Raw genomic sequence first — 16,885 nt, 5'->3', positions numbered from 1 at the left:
CATTTTAGTTGCTACTTGATGAGTACTCACGACAGCTAGCTGCTCATATTTGTCCATGGCCCGGCTGCTAGGGGTGGAGGGGGACAAACGGCGCATCTTGCTCCTCATGGCCGGCCATTTTAGTTGCTACTTGATGAGTACTCACGACAGCTAGCTGCTCATATTTGTCCATGGCCCGGCTGCTAGGGGTGGAGGGGGACAAACGGCGCATCTTGCTCCTCATGGCCGGCCATTTTAGCTGCGACTTGATAAACCTGAGGACAATGGTTTTATCGAAATTAAACTTTGCGAGACATATTTTACAACGGTTTCATGAATCCAAATTATCATTTGACAGTTGTACTTCAACTTAGTCTTAGGATTAGCTACTTATAGGGTAGTTCTTTATTATTAGTAAAAGTCTTTATTGTTGTTTTAAGGTCTCTAAAATTTTGAAACTAAATTAACTCCTCCCTTCGTGAAGTCGTCTAATGAAAACAAGTTTTTATGAAGCATTCTAATGGTAGGTATAAATATATGATACACTATGAAGCACTATGAATGCACGGCGCTTGCAGGAAAGGGGTCTCGACCTCCGCTCCGGGTCGTTCCTAGCGCAAAGGTTGTCCATCGCGGTTCAACGCGAAAACGCAGCAAGCGTGATGGGCACCTTTGCGTTGGGAGCGACGCGGGGTGGGTTGTTTGACTAGTTTTTTTTTTAGAGGTTAGTTTAGGTTTAGTTTTATTTATAGTTAAGTTTATTTGTTAGTCCTTAAGTATTTTAATGATTGTATTTTTTTATTTAATAAGTTTTAGAATAAATATTTTTATTATAGAGGTTCACATGTTGTTACAAACCGACCTTGGGTGGTATAATACATATGTATGTAGTTCGCAAGTCCCAATTTATCTGTAAGTAAGTAGTAATCAAATATTGTGTTATTTTTAATATTTTTATGCAAATATTTCTTTCAGTAAACTAAATAAATATAAAACTAAATAAATATAAAACTAAACAAATATAAAACTAAATAAATATTATTTATGTTGTTTTTTTAAATAAAGAACCTATCTATGAAGCATAAACTGCACCTATTTCTAATATTGACGAACTAACTAGGTAGATTACCTAAAAACTACAATTTTAAATAAATTTCTCTTTCAGACAATAAATGCCAAGCCGAATTTCTTGTCGGTCCCATATTGGGATACCCTCCTACGATTTAGGAGGGATTTAAATCTTCTCGGGTCAGAGGTGTAGGGTTATAGCCAGGATAGCTTTATTTGACGTTCATAAGCGCATTGTATTATGCCTACTTGTATAATAAACTATTTTTATTGATAACGGCTTATAAATAAATAAATAGTGATGTAGGTCACTACACCAAGGACCATATTTACGATCTTCTAATTAAAAAATTAGTAAGAAGGTAAATGTGGACTTTTTTTGACGACCGGTCTGGCCTAGTGGGTAGTGACCCTGCCGACGAAGCCCATGGTCCCGGGTTCAAATCCTGGTAAGGGCATTTATTCGTGGGATGAGCATGGATATTTGTTCCTGAGTCATGGGTGTTTTCTATGTATTTAAGTATTTATATATTATATATATCGTTGTCTAAGTACCCTCAACACAAGGCTTATTGAGCGTACTGTGGGACTTAGTCAATTTGTGTAATAATGTCTTAAAATATTTATTTATAATATTTTTGCATTCAATTTGACCCAACCTTGAGCGTTTTCACCAATTCTTACTTGAAAGCGTTCAATGAAACCTTTGTTTATTGTTAAACATTGTCACTCAAGGATAGCAAATGGCAATTGATTTCGGAGTTCTGAAAATAGCATTTGGTACTTACCTACTTTGAATCAATCACTGTTAATGTTTTAAACGTACTTATTTAAGAAATTCACAACGTTTTAAAGAAGATGAATGAAAAATGAAGACGGAAGCCAATGATCGAAAAAGCTCGTTGTGCTCAACTCAACGGATCTAGAGTATTGAGAAGCAGACATTAACATATGAAGAACATTGACATATGTCTAGAGAATGGCCTTACGGGCACTAAGAATGGTGCTAGTTCAGTGGTGTCACTCACTAATTCGAGCCAATCGCGCAGTCTTACGCAACTAGTTGCGAATTCATCAACCAATCGCATTGTGGCGTTAGACTGCACGATTGTCTCGAATTCGTGTGCATGACATGACACATCGGTGTGGCATGTACTAGCCCCATTCTTATTGCCCGTAAGGCGAGGTGCCTTACGGGCAATAAGAATAGTTAGATAGATTTATGTTAATGATCGAGACAGTATTTCACGCCGGCCCACCACCTACAGCTTAAGTTGTAAGGTGCAGGTCCGCACACCTTATAAAATACATACTAGCGTATATAAATAAATATTACATACATATAAAAAATATCACAAGGACAAGAATATTATAATAGTAATTTCATACTGTTAGTATTGACTGCCAAATTAGATTGAACCTTAGATGGATCATCAATTAAAGTCCGTGACCGTACGAAAATTCGATTTTGTTAACTCAGCGGATGATTTTTTTTACAACATAATTACGGTGAAATTGCGCTTACATTGCTCAGAACAGGGACTGACTGGACTCTATACCGGGTACCGGGTACCTATATTCAAAAGTTATCTTTTATCTATAATTTTAAGATTAAGTTTCCTACTGATATTTGCTTATTTTGGCAAAATTAATAGACATTTCTAGCGGATATATACACAGCTGCTAAAATTAAAAATTCAGAAGTTACTCGTTCCGGTGTCTACGACTGCCCTACTTACTTATTACGGCACATTATTCACGTGGATAACGAGTCCACGTGAATACTCGTAATGTGCCCAATAAAGGCGATTTGCAGTAATACCGACATTGTCATATACAATATCAGATGTCTCAGCCCCGCTTTAAACGTATTAAACGATAATTAATAAAGAAATAAGTTTTGTCAGTTTTAGTCATTATTTAACATAAGATTCAGTCAACGACTCCGTCTGCGTAAAATGACGATTTTAGAAAACGGAATAGAATAAAAGAAATTTATTCAGAAAATGCTAAATTTAGCTATTACATGAGACTACAGGACCAATTTATTATTATGCGTCGCTGAAAAGGTCTCCACTCAGCTTAATGTCAAGATACCAACTAAGGATCTCGACGCTGGTCTTCCGTGGAAACCTTTTCTTAATTTGTTCAGTTTAACGTCTTGCTTGTGTACGATATGGACCTTGACTGAATCTTTGCATTTTTTTTCGAGAACGAGGTTTGTATACACGATTTTTGACCACCACGCACATATGAAGTAATAAACAGACAGACACAGTTACCTACTTTCACATTTATAATACCTAGGGAATAGGGGGTAGAAAAGTAGCTAAACCAAACACCGATTTTAAATTTAAGGAATAATTGTAGGTTTGGAGAACAATCTTAAAGAGACCAAAACGCGTCCGAACGAAAGAAGAAAATATTTAGTAAGTTGTTAGTTGTTACTTACAAATTTTACAATGGCATCTATATTAAAATCGATACCTGTCGCATTTGAGTGAGACACTAAAATGCTGACTTTTTAAACGGAAAATCATTTAAATACAGCTTTTCAAATCGCAAAGCGTTTCATGTTTGTAATTAAACTAAATGACAGAGTTCTGCCGCTGAATAATTGAGAACTGCGAGCGAATGCAGCCTGGATTGCGGGTGTGTAATTACATTTAGTCGATGGATCACAGTGGACAGGGCCCCAGTAAAGCACACGCCATTACATTCTCATAATCCTTTGTCATTGTGGCAGTATATTACATATCGCTCGAATTAAGAGGCAATAGGAGTGGTCATTTCTCGATACAAGCGTACGCGACTGTTTCCTCCGTGGTTTTTGAAGCTAGAGCAATGATTTTTTGAACACAGATTATTATTATTAATATTTGTCTCGGACTATTTTGCTTTTTTTACATTTTTGTTTCTTAAGGCGCTAGTGCACTTCAAGTTTCGCGCGGCGCGCCATAATTTTGTTTCTTTCTAATTTCCTCGCTTAACGCCCTCCTGTTTGCTAGCCGATAGAGGCGTATTAGATTCGCCGCCCAATTAAATGACCATAATGTATTTCATTTAAGGAAGAATACCATGCAACCTGCCGCCCCGGGGCATGGACCCTTGGCCCTAGGGCCTAGGGTACCTAAATACGCCCATGCTAGCCGACCGACCTACTCTACTGCTCCTAGTGTCCTGCGTCGAACTGTCAACATACCGGCGCGCCCTGCACCTGCTTCTGCTGCGATTCCTCCCACATTAATATTCCATGTAACCCAGGTCGAGTCAGGCCGTGGATGTCAAAGTATACCGTATACTTATTCGTCCAGTCGTCCTTCTGAGACAGAACTGTTTAAAATGGTCCTTCGGTTTGGGCACGCCCCATCAGTGTGGCTGCCACCAGTTAGGCAGACATACACTATCGAGAACGTAACTTACTTTCTATGCATCTCGCTCATACTCGCATTACTACACAGCATTGTGGCTTTCCGATACTTTGATGGTTACGACTTCCTAGTTCCATTGAGTACTTCTACTTTTTTAATTTCCTTTACTTTTCTGGTCCGAATTCATATTTATTTATATTATATATTGAATATTTATTTATTTTTATTTATATATATATGTATGCATTATTTTATGGTTTTTTTTATTATTTTTTTTATAAAAATTTCAATAAAAACATTCCCATAACAGTGGCAGAAGCCCCAATAAGCTATGTGGATGAATATATCTATCTCGGACAGTTAATGGCCACGAAGGACCCTAGGACCCTATAGACAAAGAAATAGACAGAAGAGTAACAAACGGATGGAAAAGGTACTGGAACCTGAAAGAAGTGATGAAAGACAAAAGTCTCCACATCGCAACAAAATCGAAACTGTTTAACACCTGCATTTTGCCAGTTCTAGTATATGGAAGCGAAACTTGGAGCTTAACAACAGAAAACACTGAAAAACTGGCCACTTGCCAACGAGCGATGGAAAGGAGTATGATAGGACTAAGACGAGCAGACAAAGTTAAAAACACCATCATCAGAATAGCCACAGACAGACAAGAATGGAGAAGACTGGAGGAGGCCTTTGCCAATTGGCAACCAGATGAGCAACAGTGGAATAAGAACGAAATTTACGAGTATTGAACGGCATCTGTCAAAAAGGCTAATAATAAATAAATAAAATAATAAAATATTTTATGGTTATTATTTGTATCAATGTGTATTCAAAACGTGCATTTCATTAATTTCAGTGATTGTACACTTTTGTTTGTGTTTGTCATTCATTCACCGTTACTTCTGTTTTACTCATTTCCTCAAAGGTTAACTGGAAGAGATCTCATACAGGGATAAGTTCGCCTTTGTTGTATTTAATTTACTCTGTAACTGTGTTTTTCGTGTTTTTATTTCTATGTACAATAAAGTATATACATACATACATACATACTAATACACTGTTAAATTTATAATAGACAGTATTTATACAAACTAGGTACATGATACTGTCTAGAAAGGACAAACAGAACAAATGTAAGAAAGAAAGACTAATACAAGACAGAAAATTCTCGCTTATTCATCGTCTCACAGAACTTCATACATTCTTTACACAGATCCATCCAACTACTTGCAAATACATCACATTCCGGTGCTGATGCGAGGAGCACGGATATAAGTACGAGCGAGATGTGAAAGTAAATTACGTTCTCGATAGTGTATATGTCGGTTTTGACACTGTCAGTGACTCATGGTACGGGTACAGTTCTTTAAAGGTGGTTTAGTGAAACAATTGATATTTTTCAGTATTACCCCCCACTTCAAAGCCCACTACAAAATTAAGACCATATTGGTAACAACTTAGTTAAATTCCCTCTTTGTATGTAGTTGTGTACAACTTATAAAAACGCATTAAATAAATTACTTAACCTTGACAGCTATTGCTGTTTAATGTTCATGAAAAATAAGATGAACATGAAAATAATTGAACAAACATCTTAGCAAAGTATAAATAAATCTACAAACCTTACATCATAAGATGTATTGGGGTTAGTTCGTGTCGTACTATAAATTCATACGTAAGTGTGCCAGGGAGGCACCACGTCGAACGTGGTTCGCGGTAGGCCCTCAGACCCCTAGTGTATATTTATTCGATAATGTGACGTGACGTACGCATTTGCGTTGTCTCATTTTGTATGGGATTTAGAAACAAAATGAGACACACAAAATACCCATACAAAATGAGACTTAACGCAAACGCGTACGTCACGTTTCGCTATCGAATAATTTTACACTAGAGGTACTGGTTACGCTAACAGTGGACGTTACGTACCTATACTAAAATTAATACAAGTGAATAAATAAATATTTGGGGACAATTTTACACAAATCAACCTAGCCCAAACTAAGCAAACCTTGTAAAGTCTGACCAGTAATATATGATCACGCGCCATATTGCGGAATTTCATTGGAACTAAAAATTTCATACTAAACTGAACTGTAACTCTATACATGAAAATAACAGCGCCCTCTTGACAATGATCATATATTTCTGGTCGGGCTTTACTATGGGTAGAAAACACCAATGACTCCGGAACAAATATCTATGTTCATCACACAAATAAATGCCCTTACATTCGGACCATCGGCTTCATAGGCAGTCACTACCCACTAGGCCAGACCGGTCGTCAAAGATAGATAAACACTCATCAACTCACCCAAATAGATGAAATACCTAAACTGTCGACAGTTCATGGCCAAGGAAGGGCACTTAAATACATACTGAAGCGTGACGCATTCATGATAAATGATTGTACTAATGTCATAAGGGCTAAGGTGAACTTGAGCCATTTCATTTTTAAAGTGGTAGATTATGTATTTTTTTGGTATTTTTATGTTATTTTCATTCAGAATCATGATCATGAATATTCAAGTGACATACGTCGTTTTTGAGTTGTTGAAATATTGATTTTATTTCAATTAATCTTTGAAATTTAAGGTCGGTTTTAGTGTCTCACTGACCGTCGGTGCGGACCGACTATTTGTATGAAGTTTATGTTCGCGCGGACCCGTCAGCTTTACTCTAAAATCCTTCCTGAAGTGCCAATTACATCTACACTTTATCAGGCCTGATGTCAGACCCGAGCAAGAGTATTTTTCCATTTCACCAAATATCAGCACATCGTTTACAATATTTGGCCGTAGCCACAGCGCCATTCTCGTTTTAATTCTTAGAATCAATGCATGAATGCAATTTCTTATACGGTAGGTAGGTATGCTAGTGCTTCTAAAAACAAGCCATAAATATCAATCTTTACAATTTTACATGAAACCTACTCAAAGTTGACAAAGCAATCAAATCGATCGACGGCAGCACGCGAAACTCATTGTTTAATGTCTCCATACATAACAAATCGCCAAATCGGTCTGTCCTTCGATTATTTTTACGTGACATTGGACAAAACCCTATCCTACACGTTTTAGAGCGAATGTCGTAGAAATTAGGCTCAAAATGGTACATTTTATATACTTGCCCACACGTTTTCGTGACGCTAATGGGGGACGCGGACGGTCAATGCCAAACGGACATAATGTCATTGGTTATTTGGGTTATGTCATTATTTATTGATATGGTCATTTGAAGTTAAGCGTTTTGTCATGATAGTGAAATTGCTTGAATAATTGAAGCCTTTGTAGAATTACCTAAGGGGGGTGCTTGCCCGTGTACAGTCATGTCTGAAAATATCGATACAAAAAATGTGCCAAAAATATGTATACACTATCTTAATATAATGGGCAATAAAGTCGTGTATACATATTTTTGGCACTTTTTTCGTATCGATATTTTCAGACATGACCGTACCTAGAGCTGTACCTTTTTCGAGAACGTTCTCCGTTTTAATTTTGTATTAAGAGGCGTCGCGCAGCGGTGTATTTGTATCGGAGCATCGTTTATAACGGCGGAAGCGCCATCGACAATAAGGTCACTTTTCATAGATAACGTCACATATTAGTGATTTTTCCATACTTACGTTCTCGATATTTTCCTCTCTGGATTTTGGCCCTAGATGAATATTTTTTTATATGAGTTCAATATTATCTGTACCAGTGCCTGTGTTTTGCTTTTTTTTTATATTCTTGTTTTTATATCAACTAGGTTACTTCAAACAGCGCTAAAAACGGCCAAAGCCAAACGGCGCCGTAAACTGATGCCTAGCATACAAAATTGGCAACAATAAACGCAAAAATCAAAACATTGTTTTTTTTCATATTGTTCCCAATATTTTGTTATGATACCTACTACTTACCATTGGTTAAGTTTTGGAGGAGGAAAATATCTAGAACGAAACCTTGATTTCTGATATTTTTGTAAGGAGCTGCAGTTTTCCTTATCGCACATTTTTGAGGCTCCACCCGCGCCTGCGAGACAACAATATTTATTTTACATTCTTCATTAATCTTAAATTTAAAAATGGGGCTCAAGTAATATTTCCTCTTATTTATTTTTCTATTTCTATTGTAAGCAGAAACATCTGCAAACGATGCTCTTAAGTTCTCATATTCTCTGTTTTTATGGAAAATATTCTCGCTCGTAAATATTTCCCATAGGAAACGGAGAACGTTCTCGAGAACGACACAATTCTACGTTTACCTACTAAAATGATCTGCAACGATAAAAAATTATGATACAGTTCCTGGCCAAGTACCTAGTTAAATAAATAAATATTATAGGATATTCTTACATAGATTGACTAAGTCCCGCAGTAAGCTCAAGAAGCCTTCTGTTGTGGGTAGGTATTGAGACAACGATATAGTAATATACAATATAGAAAACATCCAAGACTCGGGAACAAATATCTGTGTTCATCAGTCTCATCACACAAATAAATTCCCTTTCCGGGATTCGAACCCAGGACCATCGGATTCATAGGCAGGGTCACTACCCACTAAGTCAGACCGGTCGTCGGTTAGTAGTTGGAAGTAATCATATTGTAAATGACATATCTTTCCCATGATTATGAAGATATGATAACAGCAAGCGAAAATCTTGCCACTTGATTCGCATAAGACACAATAAAAGCGCCTGCCAAAATAATGATAGCAAAAGCACAGGAAAATATAAACTTTCCGTTGCATCCGTAATTTATTGCAGGAGCGGAAAGGAAGCAGGTATATAAAAAAATGCGGAGTTATTACCAGTCCAATAATGCTAAAGTCGGGAGACACGCATCACGAGCACGGTATTCCTAATTTTTGCAGTCTAAGGTTCCACAATAACACGATGCAAAAGCAATGGTGGTGATAATCATAACATTGTTACTTTGACTTTAGTTGTTACAATTTCAATTTATTTATTTATTGAGTAGATAACACAGAAAACATACATGGCATTAACAAAAACTTAAATAGCATAAATGTTCTTAAATACAGATGCTTCCATATGCGTATCTCACGAAGAACCTAACCACTTAATACTTAACACTAACATGCGGTTTACAACATTATAAGTGTTTAGAGAGACTTAGTGTATATACGTATGCATTTAAACTTAGTATATAGGTAACTAAATAGGAAGGAAAACGTTACCTAGGTATTTATAATTTTATTTCTATATAAATTTGCTGTCTTGAACTGGGCGCGGGATTTTGAGAATATATCGATCTCGAGAATGCAGGAATGAATGAATTGGCACCTTTTAGCAAAAATATATATGTATAGCTATTGATGTCGATGTTCGATAGGTGGACCTATTTATTACTACCATAGAGAATTTGAAATAGAGGTGGATTATCAAAGAAAACTTTGTAGCTACAGTAAATTTACTGCCATTTTTATTATTAAAACTTTTAGAACACCATTTGACTTTGATTCTTATTCTTTCACTGATTTGTGTTAAATTTGTTAAATAAGAATAAATGGCGCCGTCGTTTCGAGCGATGGCAATGGTGCCTAAGGTCCGTTAACACAAATATATTTAGTATAAAAATATCCAGTGTTATCTTCTACTCACAACAAGTTAATCTAACAATAAGTTACATCCTGATAGCAATATACACTTATTTATTCATCAATAACAATAACCACAAAACGAAACTACCCAAATGAACTAGTCATTACTTGCAACCGCGCCTTGCGGCTTAAAATGTGGGTACGAAACCAATCAAAATCACAAAAAACGGCACACCAACCGGGCGATGCAACCAACGGGTGGCTAAGAAACGGGCGCTCGTGAGGGGAAAATTCAAATTCACCAATTCTCATTGCCAAAACTCATTGCTTATAGATCTCGGCTCGATTTTTGGCCGAGAATGCCGAGACCGAGACCGAGACCGAGATCTCGGTCGGACCTTAATGACGCCACAAGATTTAGCCGGTGCCCGGTAAGGAGCGGCGAGTCCCACACACACTCTTACGAAAGACCTTCCCACGGCCAGCGCGACGGTGCGTAAGTGCATTCCCACTCCGTCAAACAAAGAAAGGTAATGTATTTGCAGACATTTAAAATTTAGATAACTGGTAATAGTAATTTTGCCTACTGAACTTTACCAGGCAAATACTACTCCCGCTTGGCCATCATTTTTCTTCATTCCCTACCTTCAATAGCTTAATAAACATTCCCAGGCCAAGCCGGGAGGGTAATAAAGGATTAGCACGACATTCGGGTTCGGAAGCCAAGAATATAGGTTAATTGTATGCTATAAAATACACTAGGAATCAAATTAGACTGCTAGGATGTTGCCAATATAATCCAATTTGCAATGGAAATGTGGCTATTGCATTAACTGGGGGCACGGTAGTGCCACCGCCAAGACGAGCAAAGCGAAGCGCAAGGGCACGACATACCTTTTCTCGAAGTAATTCGTCGTTTTTTTTGAACCCTCATAACTTAGGATTGGATTCAACTGAATAGCTCTCATATTTCTTCACTGACTCACTCACTGATGAACAACAGAACCCTTAGGGTACTTCCTGAAGTCCTAGGAAACTGAAATCCGGTACGTAGTATTAGTACAAAAAAATTCAAAAACTTGAAATTTTGAGCCCCTAAGGGAGTGAAAATGGAGGTCGAATTATGTATGGGGAATCAATAACCGTTGAACTGATTTAGTTGAAATTTGGTATGTAGATAGTTTTTGTTATGGGGAAAGATATAGAATAGTTTTCAACCTCAAAATCACACCATAAGGGTGAAAAGGGGAGGATCAGGGAGGAAAAAGAGGTTGAAGTTCGTATGGAAATTAGTAAAAAAAAACAGATTTTATAAAAGATGCCCCCAGATACGTATTTCAGGATTTGCTGTTGCTTGGCCGTCTCCTTACTAATATATTATAAAGTTTTCAATTCAAAATTTCACTCTCTTCAAGTTGTAAGACTATACATGATCACAACACAACATCTGTGTAGGCCTAATGAGCAAAAACTACTTTCATTGTTTGTATTACAGATCATCCGTCAACCAAGGAATCAAATTACCAGTCTGGATACCACCAGTTCGGCAATGACAAACAATATCGAGCTCGTAACTTCTCGATCGCATATAATTGCGAGCGAGATGTATAGAAAGTAAATTACGTTCTCGATATGTCAGTTTTGATATTGTCAGTGACTCACGGTACGGGTACAATACAATGTCAAAAATGATTCATTACAGAAAAAATCGTGGAAGCGACTGCGGACGATATTGATTAGCGATCGTGATGTCGCAGCAAATCGGCGGGGACACGCAATCTCGCTGCCTGGCTTTACTTCCCGTATGATGTGCCTTTATTGTGTTTCATTAGTTTATTTTGACGTAATTATAAATAATTTAAATTTTGTAAAATTTAACAAAAGTAACTGACTACCCAATAGTAGTTTATGTGACTGCTACATAAAGGGGCCCACCTATTACCAGTTCGCCGGACGATATCGGCTTGTCTGTAATTCACGATTGTCAGCTTTTGCGAATAACTGAGGGGCCGATATCGTCCGGCGAACTGGTAATCAGTGGGCTCCTTAATGAAAGAAATGTAGGTTCCGTTGCCGGACGCCATCAGACCGTCAACATCTCTATCTCCTGATGATTCCTCGTAGAGAGGCGAAACACGTGACGAGTTTTGTATTTTTGGTAGTTGTTTGTTATACATATTTATTCTCGCGGTTCGAGGGTGGTATTATTTAAATATTTATTGCATGTAAAAATCGCAAGTAGGTATAAGGGTTGGCACTGATTGACTAGCACGTTATTTCCCGGATTAGCGAAGTAGATATTTTTTTTGTTATAATTTGACAATCTTGTACAGTCAGCGTCAAATAAATTTTAGCAGTCAAAGTGGCCAAATAGTTCGGTACACCATACTATTTAAATATATGGTGTACCGAACTATTTGGCTACTTTGGTTGCTACAAAGTATTTGACGCTGACTGTACTGTAGATCTGTTCGTAGTGTAGATCTGTGTGAATAGCTCTGAATGCTATATGAGACTAGCGCTATATCATGAATTCATGACATCATTTAAATATATTAAAGTAGCCATAGTGACTCATGCTGCAGTCTTACGATAAGCACGAAGCCCTTGAATATAAAGCAGTGTTTTATGACCCTTAAAATGTGCAGGAGGTCAAGCTCCGCTAATGAGAGGAAACGACATTGTGTTCAATGTGAAAATGTGAAGGTTGCAAATAACAACGAAGATAAAATGTAATGTAAAATACCAATATATATTATATTCTTCCCCGCGTTATCCCGGCATTTTGCCGCAGCTCATTGGAGCCTGGGGTCCGCTTGGCAACTAATCCCTAGAATTAGCGAAGGCATTAGCTTTCACGAGAGCGACTGCCATCTGACCTTCCAACCCAGAGAGTAAACTTATTGGGATTAGTCCTGTTTCGTCACGATGTTTTCCTTCACCGAAAAGCGACTGGTAAATATCAAATGATATAATGTAAGATACCAATATTCATTACACTCTGCAGCATAGCAGAGTGTAATGAAATGACAAAGTGTGGCGATGTCATTAGTGATGTCCGATTTCTTCGAGAGCGGTTGGGCTATAGTACCCACGCTGCAATGAGACTTCACATACACCTTTGAATTTCTTCGCAGATGTATGCAGGTTTCCTCACGATGTTTTCCTTCACCGAAAATCTAGTGGTAAATATCAGCAGAAAATAAAAATAAAACAGGAATAGGTAAAAATACTCACCACACACCGTTGCGGTTGCTACACAAAAAGAAACAGTCAGCATTTTAAATGACGAATTCAATCTCAGCCAATCAGGCAACAAAATTCCAACCAGTCTTTACACTATTCAAATGTCACTCGCTTTTTACGAATTTTCTTTAATTAGCCGTTTTAACATTTCAAAAAATGTATTGTGTGTGCTAGCTAGTGTACACCGATTTATACCGTGTAGTCCAACTTAGAACAAAATAACAATACGTTTTTGGCATAAATTTAATTTTTGGGTCAATATTTTACCGCTGACTGTACTTTTCTTTCTCCAGGCAACAAATACGCATCGAGACAATTTTAAAAGCTCCAAACACAATTAGGTTGCGTTGTTTCATCACAGGGTTCCTATGGTCACCTCCTGTCTCCATCATCAGATCAGCTCAATGGTACCATGATATTGCATTGTCACCAGATTTACATATGTATGCAAATTTTCAGTTTCATTGGAAACCGGGAAGTGGGTCTAATTTAACTTGCAAGATTTGACCCGTACAAACACATAGTTTAAGATACATTGCATGGTAAATAAAAGCTTGTAAAATAAATCCGGCCAAGAGCATGTCGGGCCACGCTAAGTGTAGGTTTCCGTAGTTACTCTTCCGTCAGAATAAGCTAAACTGGAGCTTAAAGTATAGTAAATTGTTAACCAAGGGATGAAACGGTACCTTTCACGCGAGTTAAACAAATAGGCAAATTTGCATAATCGGTACCTAATTAAAGTAAGTCTTTTTACTATGAAGGGGAAACTTTTTGCGATAACTCAAAAACAGCTAAACTGATCATGTCCGCTATAATTTTCATTTAATGTATTTCTTAAGCTCTACTTCCACGATTTTTTTCATATTTTTTGGACCTATGTTTCAAAAGTTAGAGGGGGGACACATTTTTTTTCTTTCGGAGCGATTATTTCCGACTATATTCACTTTATCAAAAATGTTTGTTGAAGACCCCTATTAGTTTTGAAAGACCTTTCCAACGATACCCCACACTGTAGGGTTGAAGCAAAAAAAAAATTACACCCCCAATTTACGTGTAGGGAAGTCCCTAAAAAAAATTAAATTTTTAGATTTTATTGTACGACGTTGTCGGCTTTATTGATTTATATATCTATGCCAAATTTCAGCTTTCTAGCACTAACGACCATGGAGCAAAGCCTTGGACAGACAGACAGACGGACATGGCGAAACTATAAGGGTTCCTAGTTGACTACGGAACCCTAAAAAGGGGATCTCGGGTAAAAACAAGTGACAGCACGACAAATTTAAGCAGATTTGTTAAAAATGCCCACTGATTAACAGTCCGCCGGAAGGTATCGGCCTGCCAGAACAAAATAAATAAATAAATATTATATAACATTATTACACAAATTGACGAAGTCCCACAGTAAGCTCAATAAGGCTTGTGTTGAGGGTACTTAGACAACGATATATATAATATATAAATATTTATAAATACTTAAATACATAGAAAACACCTGACTCAGGAACAAACATCCATGCTCATTACACGAATACATGCCTTTACCAGGATTTGAGCTTCGTAGACAAAAAGTTGACAGTTCCGAACTACTGACAGACCGATACCATCCGGCGGTTAATCAGTGGGCCTGTTAACAAGCGCAGCCGGGCGAACCGTCGGCGGCGAGCATATGCGTCCGTGATTTTGAATTTCGAACGAGGATTATAAAATGTTCGAAGTTGGACTACTGAGTCTAAAAACACCTTCCCTATACTGTGGTGTGATGGTGGTCTTAAATCGTGGCATCAAATCTTAGTATTGACAAAAAAAACTCATTTTTGTTTAAATTTTAAAAATGAGACTAATAATTAATTTAGGATCCTTTTCACACACACGAGGTTCAACGAATTTATATAATTTAGTTGACTCCTTAAAACCGGTTAACGAAATTAATTTCGAATTTAGTAAACGTACATCAAGTAAATTAGTATAAGTTATGTGTTCTTTGTTATTTATTATATTGTAATTCACAAAGAGGCACAGAACTCAAGAAAAAATTGCTTTAAAATCACAGCTTTTATAACTAAAACACTTAGAAAAAGTCAAAAATTATTATACATATGTCTACATCTAATAGTAAATAATAAATAATAAACCTTGTTGATTAAAATTACATAGAAATATGCATAATTATTCTTACTTAAAGTGATTGGGATCACAGCGGAATCGAAATAAAGGTTAATTTTGACATGTCGTTTAGTTATCGATCTTTTAAAGCTTTTTCCACGATCTTAAACGTGTCATTTTTCGAATCGGGCCACGAGCCTACGTACCGGCTACGAATGTAGTCGTGAGTGCTACGCGTCGCGGCGCTACGGTGCTACGGGGGCGGGCGGCTACGGGCGCGCGGCAGCCTGCACTGACGGCAACCTATGAATACGGTGTGCGTTGTCGTAGCGAGACTGTCAAGCCAGTTTTCGTGGCTATTTTTTATACCACGTCGGCAAACAAGCATACGGCCTGCCTGATGGTGGCCGCCACTCCTTTTTTGAAGAACCCCATTCTGTAGCCCCTTGGGAAAACCTCGGTAGGGAGCTCAATCCACAGCCGAAGCGTCCGCGGGAGGAAATCCCTCTTGAACCGCACAGTACGCGACCATTTAGGTTCTAGAGTGTGAGGATGAAACTGCCGACGGTAAGCGGTGCGGTGATAGAAAGCCGCCGTGGCCGTTGGCATCATGTCAAACAATTCTTCAGAGCACAGCCCATTTTACAAGCGGTAGAAGACACACACGGAGGCAAATATATTATGTTTTGTTACTTGTTGTTTTCCTCTTTTATTTTGCCACGAATAAACGCTATCTAGTCTACTCAATTCGAACGTACACTGACATTAAAATGATATTTGAACCATATTACTCGTATTTAGTTATCGTGCGTCTCGCCCGCGCCGATACTTGTAAGAACAAGTAAGAGCGAAATGCACGATAACTGAATGACATCAGTTAGATGTCTTTAGGTACCGGAATTGAATAAATTACCTTAATATAGGGGCAATAAAGTCGTGTACTAGGCACTTTTTTCGTATCGATATTTTCAGGCGTGACCGTACGAAAACTTATCCTACTTATCAATATGGGTAATTCCACGAGACTGTAACGTCATCGTCAGTTACCAATTCTTTCGTGTGTTCTTTACATTCATTAAGGAAATTTAAGTATCCAGATATCTACCTGTAGGGCTACGCCATACATACAGACACTTACATCTGCTTAATTAATCTAAGAACACATGAAAGAATTGGTAACTGACGTTACAGCCTCGTGGAATTACCCATATGGCGATACCGATGAGAGTCGAAGACCCCGCCAGCGCCACGCAAACGGTTTAGGGTTACGACGACATCGGAAGAAATTCAAGAAATACGCGGTGACGTCGCGAATAAATCACCGGCGAATGAAAACTGCAGCACGACACACAAACAAAACAATTACGCGTTTGGAAATGGAAACCCTTAAATAGAGAAGAATAGCTTTGCGATACTAGCGAAATAACGGTACTCTTTCTATGAAATTCCATTTCGGAGAAAACGTTTTTCACTAACTAAATCTTAACACTGGATCAGATTTGCCGATAACATTGCTCCCATGGCAGACACAGAAGAGACGCTCCAAGTAAATATACAAAAAAT

The 16,885-nt window shown here is 37.7% G+C and overlaps 1 protein-coding gene across 3 annotated transcripts in view; it reads right to left on the bottom strand.

Moving 5' to 3' along the window:
• Positions 1–16,885, bottom strand: part of LOC133526509 (cyclin-dependent kinase-like 1) — a 52,636-nt gene that overhangs the window by 18,675 nt on the left and 17,076 nt on the right. Inside the window, exons 1-3 of one of the 3 annotated variants that reach the window (XM_061863175.1) lie at positions 15,396–15,516; positions 13,208–13,423; positions 31–254 (exon numbers count right to left, since the gene is read on the bottom strand). In XM_061863175.1, coding sequence (XP_061719159.1) covers positions 31–108 — 78 coding nt within the window. In that variant the 5' untranslated portion in view covers positions 109–254; positions 13,208–13,423; positions 15,396–15,516. Of the gene's footprint in view, positions 1–30; positions 255–13,207; positions 13,424–15,395; positions 15,517–16,885 lie in introns of those variants that run through there. The other 2 variants (XM_061863179.1, XM_061863177.1) reach the window with 2 other exon arrangements.

The sequence above is a fragment of the Cydia pomonella genome, chromosome 16 (genome assembly GCF_033807575.1).
Source record: "Cydia pomonella isolate Wapato2018A chromosome 16, ilCydPomo1, whole genome shotgun sequence".
NCBI classification, from domain to species: Eukaryota; Metazoa; Arthropoda; class Insecta; order Lepidoptera; family Tortricidae; genus Cydia; species Cydia pomonella.
The sequence above is the reverse complement of the archived record's forward strand: the minus strand, read 5'-3'. Positions and strand labels throughout refer to the sequence as shown.